At 53.9% G+C, this 25,257-nt stretch overlaps 8 protein-coding genes across 8 annotated transcripts in view; 5 read left to right on the plus strand and 3 right to left on the minus strand.

Moving 5' to 3' along the window:
- Positions 1-138: 138 nt before the first annotated feature.
- SODALDRAFT_330039 (DNA ligase) lies at positions 139-3,825 on the plus strand. The gene is made up of 5 exons (XM_028611107.1): positions 139-404; positions 503-663; positions 742-1,909; positions 2,007-2,775; positions 2,903-3,825. Exons 1-5 carry the CDS (start codon positions 349-351, stop codon positions 3,437-3,439), a joined length of 2,691 nt encoding a protein of 896 aa, XP_028468135.1. The 5' UTR covers positions 139-348; the 3' UTR covers positions 3,440-3,825.
- On the minus strand, positions 3,436-7,158 carry SODALDRAFT_330040 (voltage gated chloride channel). The gene is made up of 6 exons (XM_028611108.1): positions 6,116-7,158; positions 5,853-6,005; positions 5,660-5,774; positions 5,507-5,598; positions 5,257-5,442; positions 3,436-5,166 (listed from the first exon to the last, which is right to left on the minus strand). The coding sequence occupies exons 1-6, from the start codon at positions 7,022-7,024 to the stop codon at positions 3,823-3,825; spliced, it is 2,799 nt and encodes a 932-aa protein (XP_028468136.1). The 5' UTR covers positions 7,025-7,158; the 3' UTR covers positions 3,436-3,822.
- A 225-nt stretch (positions 7,159-7,383) lies between these two features.
- SODALDRAFT_330041 (DUF1941-domain-containing protein) lies at positions 7,384-10,107 on the plus strand. Its single transcript, XM_028611109.1, has 3 exons — positions 7,384-8,053; positions 8,134-8,440; positions 8,545-10,107. The coding sequence occupies exons 1-3, from the start codon at positions 7,617-7,619 to the stop codon at positions 9,886-9,888; spliced, it is 2,088 nt and encodes a 695-aa protein (XP_028468137.1). The 5' UTR covers positions 7,384-7,616; the 3' UTR covers positions 9,889-10,107.
- Positions 10,091-11,704, minus strand: SODALDRAFT_376121 (hypothetical protein; the record flags this gene model as incomplete). The annotated part of the gene is made up of 7 exons (XM_028614788.1): positions 10,091-10,868; positions 10,988-11,103; positions 11,154-11,221; positions 11,262-11,282; positions 11,358-11,505; positions 11,547-11,607; positions 11,691-11,704. 7 exons carry the CDS (start codon positions 11,702-11,704, stop codon positions 10,091-10,093), a joined length of 1,206 nt encoding a protein of 401 aa, XP_028468138.1.
- Positions 11,705-13,541: 1,837 nt separating this feature from the next.
- SODALDRAFT_93979 (cell division control protein) lies at positions 13,542-15,179 on the plus strand. The gene is made up of 4 exons (XM_028615800.1): positions 13,542-13,904; positions 14,162-14,281; positions 14,484-14,862; positions 14,961-15,179. Exons 1-4 carry the CDS (start codon positions 13,885-13,887, stop codon positions 15,024-15,026), a joined length of 585 nt encoding a protein of 194 aa, XP_028468139.1. The 5' UTR covers positions 13,542-13,884; the 3' UTR covers positions 15,027-15,179.
- A 1,483-nt stretch (positions 15,180-16,662) lies between these two features.
- SODALDRAFT_321705 (asparaginyl-tRNA synthetase) lies at positions 16,663-18,530 on the plus strand (the record flags this gene model as incomplete). Its single annotated transcript, XM_028609646.1, has 2 exons — positions 16,663-18,308; positions 18,404-18,530. 2 exons carry the CDS (start codon positions 16,663-16,665, stop codon positions 18,528-18,530), a joined length of 1,773 nt encoding a protein of 590 aa, XP_028468140.1.
- Positions 18,531-20,272: 1,742 nt separating this feature from the next.
- Positions 20,273-24,248, plus strand: SODALDRAFT_342815 (RNA-binding domain-containing protein; the record flags this gene model as incomplete). Its single annotated transcript, XM_028613102.1, has 2 exons — positions 20,273-20,278; positions 21,612-24,248. 2 exons carry the CDS (start codon positions 20,273-20,275, stop codon positions 24,147-24,149), a joined length of 2,544 nt encoding a protein of 847 aa, XP_028468141.1. The 3' UTR covers positions 24,150-24,248.
- Positions 24,249-25,051: 803 nt separating this feature from the next.
- SODALDRAFT_272209 (histidine acid phosphatase) overlaps positions 25,052-25,257 on the minus strand; it is a gene marked incomplete at both ends in the record, with an annotated part of 1,752 nt that continues 1,546 nt past the window's right edge. Inside the window, one exon of the mRNA XM_028607822.1 lies at positions 25,052-25,168. Within this exon, the coding sequence (XP_028468142.1) occupies positions 25,052-25,168 (117 nt within the window). The remainder of the gene's footprint in view (positions 25,169-25,257) is intronic.

Genomic DNA, 25,257 nt, shown 5'->3' on the forward strand with positions numbered 1-25,257 from the left:
AGGTAATTAATTACCTTAAGGCACCGCCGTAAGTGGGGCAGCACGTTACTTCCTTACGTGTACCTTAGTACGTTGGTACTTGTCAATTAACGCGATGCTGCCTGCTGAGGCGCGTCATGCAAGTCGACATCGCGTCCGGCATCACACTCGCTGTGTCCGTGAAGCCCCATCGAACCCCGTCACTGCCTAAAAGTGCATTCGACCGACTGACTTTCCTGTCCCTCATTCCTTATTTGACCTCTAGTTTGAGGCTTCTACCTCAAACTAGAAGCCAAAGTGGCGTTCCGTCTGGTCCCCCGAATTCTTCGCCTCTTAGCTTTCCACGGCCCCATTCTCCGACGATCTGCGATGGCACCGAAACAAGCAACATTAGGGTACGTCAGGTCATCACAGACGACTTTGGGGTGTGTGTTACACATGGGACAATTCTCCTGCCGTCGTAAGGGGCGACTCGCCATCCTTGGCGACAGAACATCTGGCTGGGACTAACAGGTGTTCCTAGCAAATTCTTCGGCCAAAATGGCTCTAAGCCGGAGCCGCGTCAAAGCAAATTGAGCTTCTCCACCAAGAGCGACTCGAAGAAAGACGACAAGTCGAACACCGCCTCAAGACAGAACGGTGGACCGTCTCTTTCCAGCGCGAAAGAGAAGGAGGAGCCTAGGAGTGGGTGTCCAGACCTACTTTCAAATCAACTCTGTGTTGTGGAGTCTGCAAACCCAGACTGACCGTTTTCCTTTGCAGAATCGAAGAAGCGCGCGCATGATGATTTGGAGCAAGGTGCGGGTGACTCCAAGGGTAGTGTCAAGGTTGAGAAACGCGAGGCTATCGACGACGACGATGATGTCCCCGTTGCGAAACGTGCTCGACGAGCCCGCAATCGAATCGAGGACGATGAAGACGAGGTCATGCAGGACTCACCGGGTCCCGTATTGAACGCCTGCAAGAAAGAGGAAAAGAAACAAGTTTCAAGACGCAAATCGCCATCCCCTGCCCCTTCTCCACCCATCAAGGAGGAGACGGGGGACGATGTCGAATCTGCGGCGTCAGCCGAAGTCGAGGATGATCTCGCCGCCTCGTCATCCACAGAATCCGAAATCGAAGACGGCGCCGAGGAAGCTCCGCAGAAGAAGGGGAAGAAGGCAAAGGGAAAGGATGTAAAGTCCACCGCCAGAGCACTGGGAGAAATCACCGCCAAATCGAAAGATCCATACCCCGACTGGAAGAAAGGAGACCCAGTCCCTTATGCTGCGCTCTGCAAAACCTTCTCCCTGATCGAACTCACCACCAAGCGACTCGAGATTATGGCCCACTGCTCCAAGTTCCTCCGACAAGTTCTGCGCCTGACGCCGGACGATCTGCTCCCCACCGTACTTCTCATGATCAACAAACTTGCCCCTGACTACGCCGGCATCGAGCTCGGCATTGGCGAGTCCCTCATTATGAAAGCCATCGGAGAGACGACCGGTAGGTCGCTGCAAATCATAAAACAAGACCAGAAGGAAATTGGAGACCTCGGCCTCGTTGCCGTCAAGAGCAGGTCAACTCAGCCGACCATGTTCAAGCCGAAACCCCTTACCGTTAGAGGGGTGCATAAGGGGCTGATGGGCGTCGCAACCGTCATGGGGAACGGTGCCCAGGGCCGGAAGGTCGACGGGATCAAGAAGCTGCTCTCCGCTGCTGACTCCAATTCCACCGGCAAGGTCGACATCACCAAAGACAAGGGCGGCCCTAGTGAGGCCAAGTACTTGATTCGTTTCCTCGAAGGCAAACTTAGACTGGGCCTTGCCGAGAGGACTGTTCTCGTATCTTTGGCGCAAGCGGTGGTGAACCACGAGGCTGCCCTGAAGGGACAGGCCGCGAGTCCTTCGGACGTTGAGAAGGCCGAGGCCATGCTCAAGACCGTATACAGGCATGTGGACTCTTTCCCTATTTTCTTCTCCCTCTCTCCCTCTCTCTCTCCCTCTCGTGCACATTATCTGCCTACTGACACACTACACCTGCATCAGTGAGCTTCCAAGTTACGACGTCATCATTCCCACCATGGTCGAGCATGGCATCATGAACCTCAGAGACCATTGCAAGTTGAAACCCGGTGTTCCCCTCAAGCCCATGTTGGCCAAGCCAACCAAGGCCATCACGGAAGTGCTGGATCGCTTCGAAAACCAAACTTTTACTTGCGAGTACAAGTACGACGGCGAACGAGCCCAGATACACTACGTTGCCAAAACCGCCGACGAGGAGCTCAGTCAATCGTTGCCCGGGGCGACCAAGGAAGCGGGCGATGGAGTCGCCAACATCTTCTCCCGGAACTCGGAAGACCTGTCGAAGAAGTATCCGGACATCCTGGCCAAGCTGCACACCTGGGTCAAGCACGACACGCAGAGCTTTGTTCTGGACTGCGAGACGGTGGCGTGGGATATGACCGAGAAGAAGGTCCTGCCTTTCCAACAGCTCATGACGCGCAAGCGAAAGGATGTCAAGGTCGAGGACGTCAAGGTCAAGGTGTGCGTGTTTGCCTTTGACCTCCTCTATCTCAACGGAGTGCCGCTGGTGAAGAAGTCGCTCCGGGAACGGCGCGAGTTGTTGACTCGGGCTTTCGTTCCTGTCGAGGGGGAGTTTGCCCTTGCCACGCATATGAATGGTCAGGAGCTCGAGCAGATCCAGGAGTTCCTGGACGAGAGTGTCAAGGCTTCGTGTGAGGGTCTCATGGTGAAGATGCTGGATGGCGATGAGAGCGGGTACGAACCCAGCAAGCGCAGTCGGAATTGGCTCAAGGTATGCTCTCCCTCTTATCTCATTCTTCGGTTTTATTCTTCTTTTTCTTTTCTTCTTTTCCCTACGTTTTTGCACTTGTCCGCGAGGCAGCATACTGACTTCATCTGCTTTCTTTCTTCTTCCGTAGATCAAGAAAGACTACCTCTCGGGCGTAGGCGACTCCCTCGATCTAGTCGTCTTGGGCGCATACCATGGCAAGGGAAAGCGTACATCAGTCTATGGCGCCTTTCTGCTCGCCTGCTACAACCCTTCATCCGAGACGTACGAAACGGTGTGCAACATTGGCACGGGCTTCTCGGAAGCCGTCCTCGAGGAACTCCACAAGCAGTTGTCCGCCATCGTCATCGACAGGCCGAAGCCTTTCTACTCGCACTCCGCCGGCGGTCAGCACCAGCCCGACGTCTGGTTCGAGCCGCGCTTCGTCTGGGAGGTCAAGACGGCCGACCTGACGCTCAGCCCGCGCTACAAGGCGGGGTGCAAGGAAGGGGTCGACCCTTCGGGCGAGAAGGGCATATCCCTTCGGTTCCCGCGGTTCATCAAGGTGCGCGACGACAAGAAGCCGGACGAGGCGACGAGTAGTCGGCAGGTTGCCGAGATGTACCGTAAACAGGAGGCCGTGACGAAGAACAAGGGCCCTGCCGTGGATGATGACTTTGAGTACTGAGTAACTGGTTAGAAATCATCAACCGCGGGGAGGGGAGGTCGGGTTCCCGAGTTATATAAGTGGCAAAAGCAGGCCGGTCGGTGCTCTTTCGCAGCCTTTCCGTCAGTGTATTTATTTATGCACTTGTCTTCTTCTGGTGACGGGAGTTCAACGGGCCAACGGGCGTACAATGGGACTTGAAATGTGTTTCCCTTTGCCTCGTGATTGTTTAGGGATAGAGGGCGCGTTACTTTGAAATAAAAAGCATGGATGGCATCGAACTGGACAGCCCTTTCTTCGCGTGTGCGGGACAGTACTCATGTCGAAAAGAAAAGACTGAAAAAAATCATCTCTAATGGACTTCTATATATCTGCACAAAAAAAACAACGAGTACCCCCGACAATCATAACATCGGCCCTCTGTCAACAGCCTGGCTAACACCCTCTTCGTGGTCATGACCCGCCAACAGCATCTCGTCATCACCATGCGCCGCAGCGTCCCCCGATACACCCGGTCCGACGCCGCCACTGCCGCCGTGCGCACCGGCAATGCCGATACCCGTGCCAGCGGTACCCCTCGTCTCTTCGGCTCCGTTGAGCACGTACCAGACGTCCTTCTTGGTGAGGAGGCCCTGGAGGGCGCCGCGGTCGGCGAAGAGCACGTAGCGGAGACCGAGTTTCTGGAAGTAGGAGACGACGAGGTGGAGGCTCGCGCGGGAGGGGAGGGTGATGGGTGTCTGGTCCATCCAGGGGCGGAGGTCGAGGGTGGTGCGGGGGTCGGCGAGGGGTTGGTGGGAGAAGAAGGCTTCCGTCTCGGGCGGGAGGGAGCGCGGGGGTTGGGTCGAGGAACGGAGGTTGTAGGACAGCTCGGCGCGGGAGATGTAGCCGAGGAGGACGGCGTCGCGGGGGTCGGAAATGACGGGAAAACCCCGGTGGGGGTGGGTTTCGAGGATGGAGGTCAGGGAGGCGATGGTATGGCCCGTGGCAGTGAGAACAATGAGGTCCTCGATGCGGGTCATAATCTGCGAGGCGGGGATGTCCGGGATGGTGGCAGTTTCGGCGTCGGAGTTGTCGAGGAAGGGGTACTCGTTGAAATGGATCCAGGCGTCGTAGATGCCGCGGCGCGAGAAGGCGTCGCCGACCCATTTGGAGATCATGACGGCCACCATCATAGGGAGGACGTACGTCAGGGCGCCGGTTAGCTCGAACATGATGACCACGATGGAGACGGTCATGCGAGTGACGCCGGCCAGGGTGGCGGCCGCACCGACGACGGCGTACGTGGCTGGGTTGACGCAGGGAATGTCTGGCTCGCAAGACAGGAACGGAACAAAAGTTGGGAAGCTGGCAACCCAAATCTCCATTAGAATGCCGACGGCGCGGCCCGTCAAGGCGCCGATGGCCATGGAAGGGAGGATGATTCCTGCTGGGAGCTGCAAGCCGAAGGTGACGGCCGCCAGGTAGAAACCCAGGATAGCAGCGAAAAGGAGGAGCACAATCGTGGTACCGGAGGCGGCCCCTGTCTTACAAAGACCCATGGGGTCTTCCCTGACCTGATCACACTCGATGAAAAGATTGGAAACGAGATCTGAGGACTGAAGTTTCATGTAGAAGTTGGGATAGTTGGTAAGGGCGGTCAGGAGGGCAACAGCCACGACCTGGACGATAGGGCCTGGAAGCCAGGAAGTGTTCTTCTTCCAGCGAGCAACAGCCATGTTGGCCTTGATGAATAGCCCGCCATAGACACCCTAGAATGAGAAGGGGCCAGACGCTGTTAGCGCGGGCCGTGAAAGGAGGGAAACGGCGGGGGTTTTGTTTTGTAGTGTGGGCCAACATACCCCTATTATCCCGAGTATAGCATAAGGGACAATCTCGAAATCTGTCCATTCTGTACTGAATTTAGTCTGGTAAAGGACAAGCTGTCCGGATCGCAGAGGATCGACGGCCTGGAGCATGACGGCTGCTGTCATGGCGCATACGAAGCTTTGCCACATAGTCTTGTCTGGAAAGTAGTACGATATTTGCTGAGAATTGCACGTTAGAACGGGGGACGACGTCGTAAGTCAGGGGACGCGGAAGGCCAGGTACCTCGAGTGAAAACAGGACGCCTCCGATGGGAGAGCCGAAGGCGACGGAGATGCCAGATGCCGCTGCAGCGGACAGAACTTCTCGCTTCCGAGCTGTATATGCGGTTAAAACAGAAGAGACCAAAGACATGTGGAGAAACGATGATGGACATGCCTTCATTGCCTTTGATGGCGGGAAACAGTTTGATAAATAGGTTGGCGCAGCAGCAGGCCACATGAACCAAGGGGCCTTCCTTGCCTAGCCACATGCCCGAGGCCACGGCAAGGCACTATAGAATACACGGCCTGGGTTAGAAACAAGTCATGGCCTAGTACAGGAGAGTCTCAGAGAGGGAGATATGGCATACCAAACCCAGAGACTTGGTGAGGAGCGTCCATGCGCCGAGGAATCGACGTATAACAAAGCCGCCGAGTACCGTCTTGATCTCGGGTATACCGCTATGTCTCGCATAGATGCCATATTCCTGGACCAGAAAAGCCGCCACGGACGCCCAGAAGACCTTTTGGTCGTGATTTTGGTCAGTCAAGAGTCCTTTGGGATAAGCTGACGCTTCTCATTTGGCGGGAGGGAGAAAGAGAGGACAGAAGAGGGAAAAGATGGGGGACGCACCGCAAAGAAGAGGTAGAAGAAATACTCGAGAAACCACTGCCCACTGGCCGAGGTCACTCGCAGCGCCTTCGCCCAAGGTGTCCAACCCTTGCAGTTGGAGAGCTCGTCGTAGCCATAGCAGCAGAACGACCTGCTCAGGTAGAAGGCTCCGCCTTCGGGCCCGCTGGCGCAGTACCCCAGCTTCAAATCCCCCAGCCAATCCGCCGTAACGTTGATACCTGCCGACGCAGCCCCGACGGCGAGGCCCGTGAGGATCAGAATGACCCATACCTGGCTGGCATCGGCGAACTGCTGCGCTATGCCCAGCAAGCCGCGCCCGCTGGAGCGCAGCACGCGCAGCCTCTGGCGCTCCTTTGTGTATTCGAATATCCAGTCGATGGCCGTCAAATCTTCGTAGCCGACGCGACGGCCGGGCCCTTCGACGTACCAATCCAACGGTCCTCCGTCTTTAGGCCCTTGATTGAGGTTGTGTGGGGTGCCCGTGGTAGGCCCTGAACTCGGAGGCGCGTGGGCGTCGAGTCCGAAGCTGTGTCTCGGAGTCATCGATTGAGGGGTTGACTGAGGCGAGATATTGGACGGGCGACCGGCGAGGGCCGAGAGGAAACGGGCGGGCGCGGAGAAGAGACCCTGTTTCTGTCTCCGTTTGAAGGAAAGAGGTCCGTCTAGGCTCCCCCGGATGGGGTCCTGGGCGAATATGTCTGCTTCGGCCTCCCTCCGAGTATTGAAATTCGAATCAAAGTCTCCATCGTCTCCGTCTATGAGAATATCGTCTAGCTCGTCTCGGTCGTCGGGGTTTGGCGGGCGCATGCTTCTATGATTCGGGTTCGGGGGCGGGTTCGGGGGCGGGTTCGAGGAGCGAGACGAGGATGAGGAGGGGGCATTTGGGTCATTGCTGAAAGGGCCAGCCATTATGGTCTGCTGGCTACACACGTATCCCCTCGGGCTTATGTTGGTCGCATCCTCTCATGTCGGTACATCCCCGTCCAGACGCTTGAACTTGCGGAGGGTGAGGCGATGGGGGTCCTGAGTAGGCGACAGCCGTGTCATCTGTGGCTGGAGCGGAGAGGACAGAGTGACAAGGCTGGGCAGTTCGGGTCGAGTCGGGGAGAACAAGCCACTTCCGCCGAGTGGCGCACCGCTAAGATAAGCTGATTGCAAGCTCCCAAAAGGTACGTCACTCGCGCCTCCCTGGATTTGTTCACTCCACTACCTACCTTAAGGTACCTTAAAGGTACCTTACTACCTTACCTTATTCTCCACACCATGATCATGGTTCATACAGTACAATATTTGACGACCTGAATGCCATTGAATCCATCTCCATGTCGCTGTTCAATAAAAGGGTGGCAGAAAACAAAAGAGAATGGTATACGTCGCAATCCGGGGCATATCGAACATGATTTAAAGAAGCCACCTAGGCTTAACCGCTTAACCCGGCTCTCTCATTCCACCAGGGGTTGATTAAGATCATCTCATCATCTCATTTCAGCGTACGTCCGAAATGGTCGAGGGGCAAAAGTCATCAGACAAGGGGAAAGGCCCAGACATTGGAGATGGACCTCGCGAGGACAACGGACCTGAAGCGTCTCAACCGAACAGCACGATTCTCGACAATATCCGGTCGTCTCTGAGGCGCAAGGATGACACCTCCAGGTTCGTGGGGTTGACCATGCTCAGGGCTTTCCTCGACTCGTCATCCGAGCTTCGGAGTGATCCTGATATCCTCCTCTCACTTTGGGAAGCCATTTCTCCCAAATTCCTGGATCGCCTCATCAAATCTAAGAACGTCCAGGGACAGGGCGATAAGTCCACGTACCCTACGTTAGACCTAGGAGTGTTGGTCATTCACAGGTTTACGCTATTGCTCCCCGAGCAGGCCAAGAGAAGCGACGGGCTCGTAGGGAGAATCCCAACATTGGTGGATGCCGTTCTACGTAGGTGAGTAACGACCCAGCGGTTGTTGATCTGACCTTCGACTGAGCCACTCGAACTCGTCTCGGACTGATAAATCCCTGTAGCTCCGAAGAAACGACTCAGCGCATTGTACAGACATTACTCGAACTCGTCACCTTCCATGAAGGGTCTGCTGCGCTGATAAGCGTCTCTGACCTGAGCCCCTTGGTTGAGGTTGCACCGAGCCAGCGCCTGGTCCTTAGTATCTTCGATCGTGCGTGGCTCAACTGCATGGCCGCCGGTCATGGCAAGACGCCCCTCACAGGGAGTATCGACCAGACCATCCAAGGACTTGTATCCGCCTTCAAAGGCACCGACGGCGTAACTTTTCTTCAGTTCCTCGGAGACTTCCTTCGAAAATCCCAACCAGAGGTAAGACCTGGCCCCAGATAATCGATGCGAACAGGGAAGAAGAAAAAGTAAAAAAAAGTAAAAAGTAAAAAACCCCTCCAGCTAACAAGTGGCCTCCAACCCAGGCACTGCCTCCCCATCCGAGATGGATCCAATCTGTTGTCCAACTCGTCCGGAATCTCCTGACGAGCAGACCCAATCCAGCTGCCCGAAACGCTTATACCCTCGTCTCCGCCTCCCTGCTCGAGGTCTACCCCGCCGACGCGTCTCGGCTTCTCTTCACCACGGATGTCAAGGATGACAAGCCCTTCGCTTACCTGCTCATCACCTTGATTCTCACAGACATTCGGGCAACCATCCCCCGTCTGCTCTCTCTCCTCAACGATCCCAGCTATCCCGACACGGCAAAACAAATAGGCTCGGCCTTCGACATTGTCACCCATTTCGTCGGTTATCTCGTCAGGTCCATAGACGCCTTAGTAAACGAGGATACCGAGAATGAGGACATGTCTATCATGCTGCCGGCCGAATTCCTTTTGAAGATCAGGACAAACATCACGGAGACCATGTCACTGACCATTGAGTTCCTCCGGGACAGGTGGGACGCCTCGGTTGCCGGCGCCATGGGCCTGCACCCTGACGCACGTCCCGGCGCCGCCGAGCACTGGAAAGGCTACCTTCCCATTTCCTGGGAGTCGACTCGGGACGTTGTCGACAACGACCCTCTGATCCTTGCCGCCATACGGGCCCTTGCCCTCTGGCTCCGCGAAGATGACAACAAGCAGCTGCGCAAGGAGTCTGCGGGCCTGACGGACCTGTTCCTGGACCTCTACGAGAGTAGCAGCAGCAGCAGCAGCAGCAGCAGCGACAGTAACAACAACGACAACAGTATCACTGCGGATCGCCTCGACTTCCGTTCCGCCGTGCTCGTCGCCTTGGAGGGCGTCATGGTCGAAGAGAAAGGCATACACGCGTTCATCAAGAACGAGGGCTGGAAGATCCTCTCGAAGGATCTGTTTAGCATCCTTCAGGCGGTTTCAACGGCAACGGCATCGGCATCGGCATCGGCATCGGCTGCAGACCACCTACGTCGCGATAGTGAGGCCGTCCGAGGCCGGGAGATCGTCCGCGTCCTCCTCGCCTTCGTTGAGTCTGAGGAACATGGGACAGAAGAGGATTGGATGGGCGTCATAACGGCTGTTGCTGCTTGGTCGCCTCCTGACGATGCTTCGCTGCCCCTCGTCGTGCAGGAGTTTTTGGCCGCCGTGCTGCAGCTTGCCACGGCCCTGCTAGCTAATGCTCACGACGGGGTGAGAAAACGATATGCATATTCGACCAGCGCCATAGTCGGAATTGCGACGCAGCTGCAGGAAGGTTTGGACGGCGAGGAGGGGAGGGAGGCGGGCGACGGCGGAGCATTGAGGGAGTCGTTGGACGACGTTTTCGCGACGCTGGGGTCTTTGGACTAGGTTATCACTTTGTAGGGGTCGTGGGAACTCATGGTTGGGTACAATGTGGCCGGTAATCTGTATTGTTGGGCAACCTTTGAAACCGAGGACGTATCTGCCACCCACTACATGGCGTGGGCAAATTATAAAGATGGCCACCATAGCTACACTGAGAAATGTGCATCTTCAGAACCATGACTAGACTATAAGGCCATGGCGACAGTTAAGAGGTCTCTTCCACTGGACTACAAGCTGCTTCAGGAGATGGAACTTGCGTGCGGCTCGCCTCCGAATCTTTATCACATGCCGGCGTCACCGCAGCGGCAGCGGCAGCGGCTTTAGCCTTGGCCCTCTTCTTGCGAGCCCTGCGGATCTCAATCTCGAGATGCTGCAGTTCAGCGTTGACGGTGACGAGGCGGGGGATGATATCTTGAACGGCGCGGACCGCTTGGGATTGGGCTTGCCGTAATGTCATAGGAGCTAATATGCCATACCAGTGGATGGGATCACGATGCCTTGGTTTGGTTCTAGTGGTGGTGTCCTCGGAGGCCTCTTTGGGCGGTTCCCCGCCTTCCTGCTGGTCGTCGACCGGGAGAGATGAGGCGTCTTCTGTTTTCGTGTCCGTGTCAACCATGCCTTCGGTTGGTGGCATGGTGACTTCAAAGCGAGGCGGTGAGCGGTCGTCCTGGCGCCTGATGGTGAGAGTCCGCGAAGCTTGCATTCGGTCGTCATAGTAGTCCTGGCCGTAGCGCATGCCGCGTTCCGCGGTGAAGTTGGCGCGGGCCAGGTTTTGATACATGGCAGCCTGTGCCTTGCCGAGAGAATCACGGAGGGTGGTGTACTCGTCGAGAAGGTCCAGATACCGCTCGAGAAGCTGCTCAATGCGCGGGACGTCGTGCATCATCGTTGCGGGTTGCCGGACGCGATTTTCTTTTTCTTCTTTTCCCAGTGAAGCAAATAGGGAGAGAGGTTGTAGATGGGCGGAATCGTTTGACCCGGTGCTTTACCAACTGAGTCTGATGACTGCTTGGAAAGGTAGGAGGGTAGTTCACCAGATGCAGGTGATGGTACTTTACAGAGAGTGAAATGTGCAGCCGGTAAACAACAGAAGGTAGCGAACCCAAGAGCGGCCGCTGAAGTTCGATGGACGACGTTCGATTCTGACGTTTGTGGTTTGTTGAGGATGAGTGTAGCAACGGGGTTCCAGATATATTGCAGGTAGCGGTACAGGTTTGGCTAAGGCACTGCTTAGAAAAGTCCGCGTGTATCAGGACGGGATGAAGTACAAAGACCGGGTCTCTAGCTGTCGGCATCTTAGTCAACTTCATCCACTTCATTGTCCAATCCGCGGGACCTCAAGTCCCAGTTGTTTCCGACTCACATACTCTTCTTACCTCTCTTCTCGGTGCAACCACCTCAGAAGTGGTGTCGTATCGTATAAGTGCTCAAGGAATAAATAGACGGTGCCGCTGGCCATTTCAAGGACCAACACAACGTCGAGTTATTAACAGGCCAATCGGCCTGAACGTCTTCCCCGTCCAGTGCCCAGTTAGCCCGTGGAGGCAGACAAAGAGGGGAGGGGAGGCGGGCGAGGGAAACAATCTGGTCTGCATAAACCCGAGGTGTATTTCGCTTCAGCTTGCGACAAAGTCAAGAAGAGTGCGAGGCATGGGGCGCACAACAGGACGGGCGCCGGTATTATTAGGCCGAGATCGACGCAATGGTTGGACCCCAAAGTGACTACACAAAACACATTGGGGTTGACGCCGGGTTACAATGAGTACCTAAGGTAAGGTAGGCGAGGAAGGACAGAGATTGGACACTGAAGATTGTGCATTCTACGTGTACCTAAGGTACCTTAGGTACGTAGGTGCGATATTTCATGAGATGGGAACAGGTCAATGACTCGGACTTGCGCCCCACCACCGTCCTAGAGGAGCGATAATGATACCTAAGAAGAACCGGCCTCTTTTTTTGTCCCTTTTCTTTTATTGTATTCGTTTCGTCAAACATCATCCGCCCACCACACAACGATTTGAGCAAGCTTTCCGAGTCATTGGCCCTAACTGACATAGGTATTTATATGGATGGGTGCACAGAGACCTACGCGTCCGTGTCACAACGGATTATACTTCTACAACCGGTAATCATCCACCGACAGTTGAACATGCATCGGTTGGTTTGTCTGTCCCTGATGTACCGTGTGCAAAGTATACCGTATGTATAACCAAGCCCGACTTGTTTGGCAAGTTCTTCAAATCATGTATGATTCAATTCAAGGGTATCTGCCCTTTAAAGGTACTTCTATTACAGTGCTAAATATATATACATCTTTATTTTTTATTTTTGTTTCGTTCCCGGATTCTTGCGCTTCTCTCTGTCTGCCTGGTATCTAATAAGTTAGGGATTCAATGGGGAGACCTCACGTTTCAATATCGAGACCTCACACGTGACATTCTAGTGGGGCCATGACGCCACCGCCAAGATGCGTATGTACCGCACCTATTTTGTATGTACACATTATGTAAATAATCGTAGGTAACATAGTAGCCAACTCAATCTCAACACTCAATCCCATTACTCAAATCTTAATACTTATCTCGGAGCCGTAGGCGGTTATTTTATATAGGATATCGTGTAGGATATCGTGACTTATTATTATAGTGTTTTGGGCGGTTGGATTCAGAGTTACGGTGTGGGAAGTGATACGTTAAGGTTTACGATGTCGCCTGCGATTTTCTACATAAAGTGTACATACAAAATAGGTGCGGTACATATGTATCTTGGTGGCGGGTTCATGGCCCCACTAAAATGTCACGTTTGAGGTCTCGATATTGAAACGTGAGGTCTCCCCATTGAGTCCCATAAGTTATTACTTTATCCTTCGAATATGATGAATGGCTATTGAAATACAACGTACCTTATACTAAGTACGTTAATATTGCTCTGGGCATAGATAAGTAGCTTTGACCTCTTATTCTTCTCGAATATCCAGAAGTCCTATTAATTGGAGCCCTGATGCTCTCTGATTCGATGCTTTCGTTTATTCGCAATCCATGCCTCTAAACTTCGCTATCAGAAGTATTTATGGGGACTATACGATATCGTGCGAAGTACTTTGTGTAAGCACTCGGACTTTTCGGTACTTAGCTGCCTTACCTGGTACTAACACGTGTGACCAAACCATTTTTATCCGCTAGCTCCAGTACCATCGTCTCCCAGGGCCCTGCTTTGTCCATTGAGCCCTCCCCTCTCACCTTCCTAATCTCCTTCCCCCAGTCTCTCCTCCAGCCAAATACCACCTCGCCTCGTGTTATATTTGACGATTAAGGTAGAATCAAGAGCGGTGGCTTAATTGTTAGCGCCTGGTTCCTCGCTACCTCTTATAGATTTTTCCTTTATATCCCCTCGACACTGAAGGGACTGTTATTAGCAAGAGCCTTCCCTCACAGACACTTCGACACCAAGTCCTAGCAAGGCGAACATCGTGTATCACTATCGCTGCCCGTGCCTCCCCCCCCTTACCCCCAAAATTTCGACTCCACCACGCGGAAACACCGCTTGGCCTGCCACACCCTATCCCCGGTTCCCCTTCACCCCGTCACCTTGTTCCCCCATCCTAATTACTTCCAGCCGGTGCTAGCTCTCGATTGCTGCAGCTATTTGCTGCCTGCTGGACCCCCCAACCTTAAAGTCGCCCAACCTTAGCACTTGCTCCCCTGCCATTTTCTTATAACCGTACCTCGAGTTAATCCTTGGTCCTGTCTCCTAATTATCTTCATCACCGCCTCCTGCCTGCCCACCATCCAATCTTCAAACAACATCCACCGTCCATCATAACAATCCGTATCGTCGCCAGACTTCAAACCGCCAAGACAGCCATAGACATCATTACGTCGACACGAGTATCAGTATCGGCAACGACACAAGCGCAAAGAATACCTTAAGAAAAAGAAAGCGACCTGCACTTGGTTTTATCTTGCAGCTCCTCCAGCGGAGCATCCTCTACTTTCCACAATGGTGGTTGCAACTATCAAGTTAGTCATGCCTTTTATATTCCGTGAAGATCGCGCACCTATAGTCATTTGCCCCCAGCCTTTTATTCCCAAGCAAAAGCTTCGTTCGACTGCCCTTTTATCTTCTCCTGCCTTGATGCACACTGCACTGCACCCAGGCCTTAAGTACCATTCCATCTTGTCCTAGTTGTATGAGCGCGCAGTTCTTTCTCCTAGACATCATGGAGCCTAATCCATTCCCACCAATCATTTACTAACTTATGTTTTCTACAATCTAGGTGCGTGGTTGTTGGCGACGGTGCAGTCGGCAAAACTTGTTTGCTTATCAGCTACACGACCAACAAGTTCCCCTCTGAATATGTCCCGACTGTCTTTGACAACTATGCTGTCACCGTCATGTGAGTCGCCCTCTCGCGAAAACCTCTCCGTCGCTCTATCTTTCCATTGGCCGAGAAGCACCAGCCACGAGCTCCGACTACCCGACGGGCTTGACGATTTGATATGAAACTCTTGATGCACTCGTGCTGCCTTCCCTTGTCGATGGGAACATGGAGAATTGGAGAGGGTAACACCATCCGGACTAACAAGGGATTGTTCCAGGATCGGTGACGAACCATACACACTGGGACTGTTCGATACAGCCGGCCAAGAAGATTACGATAGGCTACGGCCCTTGTCATACCCTCAGACAGATGTCTTCCTCGTCTGCTTCAGTGTCACGTCTCCTGCCTCCTTCGAAAACGTGCGCGAGAAGTGGTTTCCCGAAGTACACCACCATTGCCCCGGAGTCCCCTGCCTGATTGTAGGCACCCAGGTCGATCTGAGGGACGACCCCAGTGTGCGGGAGAAGTTGGCAAAACAAAAGATGCAACCCGTGCGGAAGGAGGATGGCGAGAGGATGGCCAAGGAGCTCGGAGCGGTTAAGTACGTTGAGTGCAGCGCCCTCACGCAGTACAAGCTGAAGGATGTTTTTGACGAGGTATGTACACTTCACCCACCTTCCCTGAGGCCAGAGAGAGAACAAATTTCAGGCGTATCAATTGAGACTGTGTGTCGACCCGACTGACAGACGACCAGGCCATTGTTGCGGCACTAGAGCCCCCTGTTGTTAAGAAGAAGTCCCACAAGTGCTTGCTTCTTTAGACGTTGCGACGCGACGGTTGACCTCGCGATTTTCGCCTGTTGCCGTCTTCGCTTGATCACTTTTTTTTTTCGACTTTCTTAGCGGAACGATTCGTCACCCTAGGCGAGCGAACGGGCCGCTCTCTGTTACATTTCTTGGGTGCGCCCTCCACGAGTGCTGGGAAAGAAAGTAGACCTGAACAGGGCTACCATAACCAGTACAATTCCGGAATCCAAGAATATGACCAGAGTTACTTGTGACTACATGAGCCAGCCAGTTGTGATTTTGCCTTTGGGGTAGGGAAATGGAAAGGAATTAGTCTCACGATGCATTTTGCGGACCTTGGATTTTGCGCTGCAGCAACAGTGGTGACTCGGGGCTCGTACAACTTAGTCCGGCCTACATGTCAGTCCCGGGGGGTCATAGATGCGTTGCTTTCTATACTGGCACCGCATCTCCAGAGAGATCTGGCGATCCTGTCCCCGCAGCTTTCTTGCCCAGGCCTGAGTATAGGCGTTCTCCATCTCGCCATTTTTTTTTTCTTTTTAAAGACGTTTTCTTTTGAGTTAGGGTAGCTTTGGTCAAACGCTGGCGAGACGGGAATGCTTTAGGACAGTTCGGCGATTGGAGTGACTTAAATCAACTTGCAGCTTATTTGCCCCTTTGCATATCTTTTTGGTCCATCCTCTTCTCTTTTCGAAGGGCCATACTCCTAGTCGGTGTGACGATAGGCTGGTGTTGAAGCCTACCTACCTTACCTAAGGTAGCCCTACATAGTTTGTGTATCGTTGCCTTCACGCGGGTATCGGGTACCGCACCCGTGATAGAACTAGGGTCCTCGCGCTTTGGCTTCCAACTCAAAGTAGGTGAATGCTAATATCATGAGAATTAGGGGTCGGCATCGAGACCACGTCGCTCGAGGGACGTTAGGTTCTGATGAAGTGACTGGATGCCATTCGTCGTACACGCAGCATTTCTCCTGCTTTTGCCAAGGAAAATAGCTTGTCCGACAGGGTTCTAGAAAGGTAGGCACTGTTTAATTATGCCTTTCCATACCTGCATTGTCTTGGGAACCTCGAGGCAAACTGACGATATTCAGTTGTGGTTTATAAGCGAGTCATGGAAGGAGCTGTGGTGACACTTGCCCCGGAGCCACGAGTGCCGTTCTCGTTTGCTCAAGTACCCTACCTTACAATGTATTAACTATTATCCGCACCTTAGGCTTTTCCTTCCAAACATCGGTGGAACAAATTCACGAAGTACCTAGCTCCCCCCGTGTGTTGTCCGTCGGACTGACTCATTTCACCAGATAAGGTAGGTACGGAGTCGTGCTTCTTATCTGGAGTACAGGAGATACCGCACTGCACCTTCCTACGAAATAGCTATGACTACCCCGCCATCAGTTTGCTAACGCCCTCCCACTTCAAATAGAAGGGGGGAAAAAGGAGACCAAAAAAGAAAAAGAAAAAAAGAAGAAGGAACACGACACGATAAGGTACCCTCAATAACACGTTGATCCGAAACCTCGCATCAACACATTTCAGTTCAATTTCACGGGCCCGATATTAATCGAGTGAAGGGCCATTCACAAACCCCCCCTTCTACCCTATCTATAACCACGATCTCCCTTCTAGCCACCAACCAAATTCTTCCACAATGGCAGCTGTGCAGGAGCTCGCCGAGCGAGTCAAACATGATGGGGAGAAGGTTTTTATTGACACCGACTCCGGCTCTGACGAAGCTGCTGCGGACGGCTCCGAGACCGCCCCCTTCAAGACCCTTGCTCATGCCTACGTCGTCAACCACCACAAGCCTGCCGGCTCCGTCGAGTTCCTCATCCGCGCCTCCCAGACCGGCGCTGTAGGTCCAGACGAGGATCCTTCCGTTCGCCTTCAGTGGAAAGAGCCAGCCAAGAGCGCGGTAAAGAAGGCACAGAACCAACTCGATGGTTTCCGCAAGAAGCTGGCCAAGCAAGCGCAGGTGGAAGCAGCCCAAGAGGAGAAGCGCAAGCAGCGCGAACAAGTTCTTGAGGCAGCGAAGAACATTACCCTCACCAAGCCCGCCTGGCTTCCCGAGGCCAAGAAGACACGGATTGGCAACAAAGACCTCCGCCTCGGCGAAGGAGATACCCCTGGCGACCGCGTCAAGGTAGCCGGCCGTATTCACCGTCTGCGGCCCCAGAAGCATGCCACATTCATTACCCTGATCGACGGCTATGGCCATCTGCAGTGCGTGCTCCAGGCTGGCGACCTGACCAAGACGTACGATGCCATGACTTTCGCCCAAGGCACGTCCCTGTGGCTGTACGGCGAGATGTGCAAGGTCCCCGAGGGCCAGTCTGCCCCCGACGGCCGCGAACTGCACGTCGAGTACTACGAGGTCATCGGCGCCTCGCCCTCTGAGGAGGACGCCATCACCAACCGGGTCTCTTCCCAGCAGAACCAGTGGGACCCTGCCATGCTTGACCAGCGCCACCTGGTCCTTCGTGGCGACAACGCATCCGCGCTGATGAAGCTCCGCGCCGCGGTCGAGTGGGCTTTCGTCAAGACCTACAAGGAGATGAACATCACCAAGGTGTCACCGCCAGCCCTCGTGCAGACCCAGGTCGAGGGCGGCGCCACGCTCTTCTCCGTTCCGTACTACGACGAGTCCGCCTATCTCACGCAGTCATCGCAGCTCTATCTGGAGACTGTGCTCCCCAGCCTGGGCGACGTCTACTGCATCGAGAAATCCTTCCGCGCCGAGCACAGTCTTACCCGTCGCCACCTCTCCGAGTACACGCACGTCGAGGCCGAGCTCGACTTCATCGACTTCACGGACCTGCTTGACCACATCGAGGAGGTCACGTGCCGCGTCATCGACAATGTTCTCAGCGACCCGGAAAGTGCCGCTCATGTCAAGGAGCTGAACCCGGATTTCCAGAAGCCGGTCCGTCCCTTCATGCGGATGAAGTACGCCGAGGCGATCGACTGGCTCAATGCCCAGGACCCGCCCATCCTCAACGAAGAAGGCAAGCCGCACGTCTTCGGTGACGACATTGCCGAAGCTGCCGAGCGCAAAATGACGGACATAATCAACAAGCCCATCTTCCTCACCCATTTCCCGGTCGAGATCAAGGCGTTTTACATGAAGAAGGACCCCAGCGATCTCCGGGTCACCGAGAGCGTCGATGTCCTCATGCCGGGTGTCGGTGAGATTGTCGGCGGGTCGATGAGGATGGAGGGCTACGAGGAACTCCTCGCTGCATACGAGAAGCAGGGCATCCCCGCGAAGGACTATTACTGGTACACCGACCAGAGGAAGTGAGTTCTTTATCCAATCCCTTGTTTTCGGGGTGGGATGGCAAATTATGGTCTATACACGCATTTCTGCAGGAGACTAACACAATTCTTACTAGGTATGGCACTTCGCCTCACGGCGGCTACGGTTTGGGTCTCGAACGTTTCCTGGCCTGGATGGCCAACCAGCATACTGTCAGGACAGCATGCTTGTACCCGCGATACATGGGACGGTGCAAGCCTTAAACTAGACAAGAGGCGACAAAGCAAAGCAAGACAGGAGGAGGTAGAAGAGCGTAGACATAAGAAGAGAATGCATTGCCACGGCCAGCCCCGCTGTCGGGCCTGAGAGAAGCATATCGACTGGTATCGCTGTGGGGGGTTAGAGAAAGGGCTAGTGGAGCAATATATAAGGAGAGATCAACAAACTTTCTGAAGATAGACAACTCAAAGTTGGCTGAACCTTTGCATGAGTAATGTTGCTGCGCAACTACCTGTGGATGGACTAAGACAAGTCTCGCTGTCGATCTATTCTCGCTATACGGGAATGTGAGCTATACGATCTGTTCTGGTACATGCTGAAAACCCTGCATTCCCGCGAAGGTGTGCTGTTGCGGGACACGGGACAGAAGATGTAGGATAAATGTAAACATGGTGCGTCTTCGCCTTCGAAATAAAATAAGAGCCTTGTTAAAGCAACATTTTACTTTACCATCATCGCTGGAGGGATATTTTTACACGTCCAAAAAGTACGGGGTATATAAACAATAAACATTACTCACTCTATATCTTCGAGTCTCATAGTACGGCCAACAGAGACCGTGACAACAGAATATGCGGAACCCCGCTGGGCTGGTTGATAAAACACCAAACGCTCTTGCCGTTTCTTCCACTTCTTCCTTCTCGTCGTATATAAGATACCAAGCTGGTGTTCCGTGCTATTTCGTCAGTCAAGGACCTCGTTTCATATGCATTGCTTGGGCCCGGAGGCAGAAGACAGCGATAGAGGAAGGGTAGCTATTGCTGGGGGGACACTGCCCTATAGCGTCAGTCGTGTGTCCTGTCAGCAGCACAATTACTCCGAGATGACAGTTGCTGTGACGTTGTAATGTCTAGTATGTGAGGCATAGCTGCATTTTCGTGTATATCGTGAGTTGAAGCTCCACGCCAATTCTGCAGCAAAGAAGGGATCCGAAGATAGCCCCGGGGTTCAATGACATGGGACCAAAATTTGGGGGTGATCACCTCGTACTTTGTACTTTGTACTCCGTACCCCAGGGACGTGGGATAGGGGGGTGCATTCACAATCCAGGGGACTGTCACCACCCACTTAGCCTAGGATTTGCAACCTTTGGGTGTCACAGGTGCACGTAGTAAGAGCTCACGGACTACCACAACCTTGTGGACAAGACATTTAAGCTCAGGGGGGGCAAATAAGACGAAAGAATCATAGAGCCCCCCCCCCTTTCGTTTTGGCAGCCTATGTTTCTTTCAAAATCCGCGTACTTGCAAACGATAAACATCTCTTGCTTGAGAAGCTGCGCGTACGAACAGGACGTTTTTAGAGAACACCACGGCCTTGAACGGAGTTCCTCAATAAACCCCACCTTACTACGGAGTACAGCGGCACGAGATACTTGCATAAAGAGGATCTTGGCATCCTAATGGAGCTTCTCGTCCACCCCCTTTTTCCTCCCCTTGTTGGAGCGGCTGGGGGCATTATAAAGGGATTTCCCCCGGGAGGAAATTTGGCAGACGGAAGAGGACCTTGTAGACTTCTCTTATCCTCGCACTGTAACTGCATGAGCCTCGTCGTGTGTCCCAAGGAACAATGTTACCAAGAGGGGCTGGTCATCCCTGGCCGACCTCATTAAACTTAGCGCCAGACCAATCCAAATCTCTCCTTTTTGGGGACGAGCAGCCGGAACCCCCTTGTTCAATCTGCCCACCTCGTTCTCAAATTCTCTTTGTGCTGCTTGTCTGGACCCATGCCGGTTGATATAACTGTAACGACTGCCTTTTTTTTAATGTCGACTTTGCGTGCGTCTCCAGCCCGAAGAATAAACTGGGAATGAATAGGCAGGCATCCTCTAATATTGAATGGGTTCTTGAACGAAGTACGGATATAACATGCCAACATTGAAAGCATTGTATACTCGAAGCTACGCACCAAAGCAGGTCATTGTAATACGCTGTATAAGGTAGGTAAGGTAAGGTAGGGGCTCATCGTCTCCAGGTACGGCTATCGGTACGGAGTACATGCCGGCGAACCTATGGAATCTTGAACCCCCGTATGTACAACGTACATCGTATGAAGTACCTATGGGTTGGCGATTTGCTACATGCTGTGCGAAAGGTACCTCCAATGAAAGGTATCCGTACCCGTATGTAAGGTACCTGGGCTGGGATTCAGCAACCGCAACTCCCCTTCCCAAGTAATGGAAGCAGCCAAGGACTTGCTTGCTCCTTCCCCAAGGTAGAGTCACCACCGCCCCCGTTACTCCTTTCGGCCGCTTGCTCTCCACCTCTCTTCTTTCCCCCCTTGCACTCTTTGGTAATCTTCCTCTCCCTCACCTCATCACCCCCTTCCGACATTTTCGTCCTCTTTTTTTGTCTTCCACTCTCCCTCGCCTCCTTTTTTTTTTGTGTTGCTCGCTCCGACCATCCATTCTTTCCCTTCTGCACGAGCGCCTCCTCCATTCCTATAGTTTCTTCTACCTTTCTTTATTCTTTTAGCTGACCTTGCCGTCGCTCCGCTAGCTATTCATGCGACCCTGAGCTTGACCTCGACAACTACTTCATCTTTCGGCTTGCGTCCACTCTTTTTTCCCCAATATATATTTATTTTAGTTCTCGACATAATCTCTTGGTCTTTGACTTCTGCAACGAAGCCCCTTCACCTACGAAGACGCCTCCCTCCTTACAGCCAGCCTCATTAAACCCATATCGGATTGCATAGCCTTCGCGTCACTCGCTCACCACCTCGGTTGCTCCACGCTTCTCGGCAGCTCCTGCTTGGCCCGTTGACCCCTGAAACGGTTGATACCTGCTATTAGCAAAATTGCGTTCACTGCTCGTTCTCGGCTACGCGTCCTACTCGGCCTAACGCACCATTCTCGTCTCGCGGGGGGCTTGAACGTCTTCAACGCAATTTACTAGCTCGGTTTGGCTTGAGCCTCGTTAACCAGATCTTCGTTGCACCCAAAAATCACACGCAGTCCATTTCCCCTACGTGCCTGCCTGTGGCACGCTTAATCCTCCAACACGGCTATTCTATCTCACGTCGGTAGGGACACTCTCGTCCCTCCTCATCTGATCGGGATGCAGGACCTCTCCGGACCGGGCCCCCAAGTCAGCCACGGCGCCCCTGGTGGCCGCTTTCCGGGCCACGCCTCCAAGCCATCCAACAGCGACACCGGGTTCTCCCACGGCGCCTTTACCTCGAACATTTCCGGGTTTGCCGACAGGCATCCTCGGCGTGGCAACATCCCGACCATCAACACACAGTCGATGGCCGCCCAGCATCATCATCAGGTTGCTGCTGCTACGGCTGCCGAGATGACCACTCCGGGCACCGCCTTTGACATGCAGTTCACCCCTCTGCTCCCTTCCCAACTTCTTCTTGGCAGCCCCTTCCAACCCGGGACCCCCGCCGCTTTCGGAAGCCCTCAGTTCCAGGTGCAGGGTTTCCAGCAGCAACACCAGCACCCGCAGCACCAGAACCAGCATCAGCAACAGCAGCATCAGCATCAGCATCAGCACCAGCAACAACACCAGCAACAACACCAGCAACAACAGCATGGTAACCACCAACAGCAGCATGCTCATCAGAGTGGCCTCTCGAGCCCGGTTCCTCAGGGCATGTCCCCGCAGCAATACCAGGCCATCGTGTCTCCATCGACGTACGGTGCGCCCCAGTACTTCGCACCGCAGTCTCCTACCGCTGGGTACAACACTGTGCAGGTGCAGCTGCAGCAACCCACGTCTCCCGTCCCCATGACTCCTGGTATCGTTACTGGCACCAGCCGAACCGTGTACCTCGGAAACATCCCTCCCGACACCTCGGCTGAGGAGATCCTCGGCCATGTCCGAAGCGGCCAGATAGAATCCGTACGCTTGCTGCCTGATAAGAACTGTGCTTTCATCTCGTTCTTGGACGCCAGCTCTGCCACACATTTCCACTCGGATGCAATCTTGAAGAAGCTTTGCATCAAGGGTCAGGATATCAAGGTTGGCTGGGGCAAACCGTCGCAGGTGCCTACGTCCGTGGCCATCGCAGTCCAACAATCCGGTGCCTCCCGAAACGTCTATCTAGGCAACCTTGCCGAAGAGATTACGGAAGAGGAAATCCGCGAGGATCTGGGTAAATTCGGGGCCATCGACACGGTCAAGATTGTCCGCGAGAAGAGCATCGCCTTTGTCCATTTCCTCTCTATATCCAATGCGATCAAGGCAGTTTCGCAGCTTCCGCAGGAAGCCAAGTGGCAAGCCCCTCGTCGTGTCTACTACGGCAAGGACCGCTGCGCGTATGTCTCCAAGACGCAGCAGCAAAACGCTGCCCAGTACCTCGGCATCGCCCCGACCCATGCCCACATGTTGACCGGTGCTGATCGTGATATCATCTCCAACGCTCTGGCTCAGCAGTCGGTAGCGGCAGCTGCCGTTGCCACCACTGCCGGCGGCATCGCTAACCTGGGGAATCGCACCATCTACCTGGGCAACATCCACCCGGAGACGACGATCGAGGAGATCTGCAACGTCGTCCGGGGCGGTCTACTTCATCACATCCGATATATCCCGGACAAGCACATTTGCTTCGTGACCTTCATCGACCCCACCGCTGCCGCCTCCTTCTACGCCCTGAGCAACATCCAGGGCCTGATGATCCATAACCGACGGCTCAAGATTGGCTGGGGCAAGCACTCCGGCGCTCTGCCTCCTGCGATAGCATTGGCCGTGAGCGGTGGCGCTTCTCGAAACGTGTACATCGGCAACCTGGACGAGACGTGGACAGAGGAGCGGCTGAGACAGGACTTCTCCGAATACGGTGAAATCGAGCTGGTGAACACCTTGCGCGAGAAGAGCTGCGCCTTCGTCAACTTCACCAACATTGCCAACGCGATCAAGGCAATTGAGGCCATCCGTAGCAAGGAGGAATACAAGAAGTTTAAAGTCAATTTTGGCAAGGACCGTTGCGGCAACCCACCCCGTCAGCTGCAGCAGCAACAGCAGCAACAGCAGCAACAGCAGCAACAGCAGCAACAGCAGCAACAGCCACAACAGCAGCAGCAGCAGCAGCAGTCACCGCGAAGCGATGGTGTCCCTTCGCCTCCTCCTCAGAGCGGAGGCTCGCCGGCAAATACGCCCCAGGCGGCAGCAACGCTCTTCAACATGTCCAACAACCCCTTGACGATGTACCTCAACCAAGTCTCGCAGCAGGCGCAGCATCAGCACCAGCAGCAGAACCAGCAGCTCGCAACGCAACAGGCGGCGCTCTTTGGCACGGCACAGTCGTCGCCGAATGATGTGGGCCTTGACGTGCCGTCTCAGGGACCGGTATCGAATCATCAGCAATCCACGAGCACGTCCAACGGCTACCCGTCGAATACCAATGCCTCATGTGCTACTACCATTGGTGGATTGTTGGCGCCCAACAACCGCAGTCAGCACAACCGTGCTGTGAGCCTGCCTGCCCTAGCCCCTGGGTTCGAGAATGGTGCCCCGACTCCTACCAGCCTCCCCGGCAGTGAAGGAGAGCGCCGCGGTCACCAGTATCAGGCCAGCTTTGGCGGCATGGGGGCCGGGTACGGCCTAGCGATTCAGGGCGGCCTGAACGGCTGGGTCGAGGAGGAAGTAGCGAACTAGGGCCCAGAGGCTGAACTCCAGATCCTTGTGCTTTTCTTGTGAAGTTTCTTTATTTCTCGTTTCTCGTTTCTTATTTTATTCTTTTTTTTTTTTTTTTTTAACTTTCAGGCATTTTGCGCCGCAATTTCGCAAAGGGAACCGGTTGCTTAATTCCTTGTAATTGTCGAGACTTATCTTTTCGTTCTGTTTTATTGTCGTGTTTATCCAACTTCACTCCTTTTCGATTTCTCTTTTGCAGTTACTTGTTGGGGTTCTGTGTTTTTCTTTAAATATCTTTGGACCCCCAGCTACCTTACCCTACTATAATCTTTCTGAAGAGTTTCGATGTATGATCTTGGATCACCCACCCCTGGTTTGGGAGAGAGATCAGGGGACTTTTGGATATTTAACGGCGATCCTGCTGCTGCACTTCCCGAGGGATGGGCAGTGAATATCTGTTGGGATTAGGGGGCACGGAAATAAGGGGAAGGGGGGGTTTTGTAGGGGCAAATATGTGATGGGAGGGAGGCAAGAGGACGGGCTGGCCAGGGGATGGACGGAGAGGCATGGACACAGGGGCACATGACAAGTCATTCTGACCGAGCCGTACATGTCTGCGGGAGCGTAGCTCGGCAACGCAAACCCGATGCCTTAAATCAAAAGATTCCGAAAGACAAGAAAAGGAGAGCCCCTCGCATGAGTGTTGTCCCTTTTCGCAACTTTGATTGCCACGAGGGGCCATGGCCTGAAAATGAGATGTCCTACGAAGCTAGGAGGGCATTATCAGGGGCTATTATATTCTAAGTATCCAAAAATCCTCCTAGGTGAGCGGGCATAAGGGGTAAAGAAAAGAAGAAGAAAAATCACGGAAATGTGCTGTCGGGCAACGGCATAGTCTAAAGATTTTGAGGGCGTCTGAGGTTTTAGGAGCTCCCAGCTGGCTCCTCCTTCTCGGGGATCACGGGCGCCGTCTTGTTGGCGCGACACTGCTGCTTCCAGTCGGTCGGGGTGAACTTGTCTACGATGGACTTGAATGCTTCCTGTCATTCGTTGCACCACGGGGCAGGTCGTTAAGGGTTAGTCATCTGTGACAGCTGTGCACCATGATCTGTATGTAATTGTAGCACTT

The sequence above is a fragment of the Sodiomyces alkalinus genome (assembly GCF_003711515.1).
Source record: "Sodiomyces alkalinus F11 unplaced genomic scaffold SODALscaffold_2, whole genome shotgun sequence".
NCBI lineage: Eukaryota > Fungi > Ascomycota > Sordariomycetes > Glomerellales > Plectosphaerellaceae > Sodiomyces > Sodiomyces alkalinus.

What these genes read in the sequence shown, in the direction of transcription:
- SODALDRAFT_330039 (XM_028611107.1), top strand. Translation starts at nt 349, where the DNA reads ATGGCACCGAAACAAGCAACATTAGGGTACGTCAGGTCATCACAGACG. An exon ending in AGAGAAGGAGGAGCCTAGGA is followed by an intron (nt 664 to 741) that starts GTGGGTGTCCAG and finishes TTTCCTTTGCAG; the next exon opens with AATCGAAGAAGCGCGCGCAT. An exon ending in GCAGTCGGAATTGGCTCAAG is followed by an intron (nt 2,776 to 2,902) that starts GTATGCTCTCCC and finishes CTTCTTCCGTAG; the next exon opens with ATCAAGAAAGACTACCTCTC.
- SODALDRAFT_330040 (XM_028611108.1), bottom strand. Translation starts at nt 7,024, where the DNA reads ATGGCTGGCCCTTTCAGCAATGACCCAAATGCCCCCTCCTCATCCTCG. An exon ending in CGCCATCAAAGGCAATGAAG is followed by an intron (nt 5,599 to 5,659) that starts GCATGTCCATCA and finishes CCGCATATACAG; the next exon opens with CTCGGAAGCGAGAAGTTCTG. An exon ending in GCGTCCTGTTTTCACTCGAG is followed by an intron (nt 5,443 to 5,506) that starts GTACCTGGCCTT and finishes TGCAATTCTCAG; the next exon opens with CAAATATCGTACTACTTTCC.
- SODALDRAFT_330041 (XM_028611109.1), top strand. Translation starts at nt 7,617, where the DNA reads ATGGTCGAGGGGCAAAAGTCATCAGACAAGGGGAAAGGCCCAGACATT. An exon ending in GTGGATGCCGTTCTACGTAG is followed by an intron (nt 8,054 to 8,133) that starts GTGAGTAACGAC and finishes AAATCCCTGTAG; the next exon opens with CTCCGAAGAAACGACTCAGC. An exon ending in TTCGAAAATCCCAACCAGAG is followed by an intron (nt 8,441 to 8,544) that starts GTAAGACCTGGC and finishes CCTCCAACCCAG; the next exon opens with GCACTGCCTCCCCATCCGAG.
- SODALDRAFT_93979 (XM_028615800.1), top strand. Translation starts at nt 13,885, where the DNA reads ATGGTGGTTGCAACTATCAA. An exon ending in ATGGTGGTTGCAACTATCAA is followed by an intron (nt 13,905 to 14,161) that starts GTTAGTCATGCC and finishes TCTACAATCTAG; the next exon opens with GTGCGTGGTTGTTGGCGACG. An exon ending in TGAAGGATGTTTTTGACGAG is followed by an intron (nt 14,863 to 14,960) that starts GTATGTACACTT and finishes ACAGACGACCAG; the next exon opens with GCCATTGTTGCGGCACTAGA.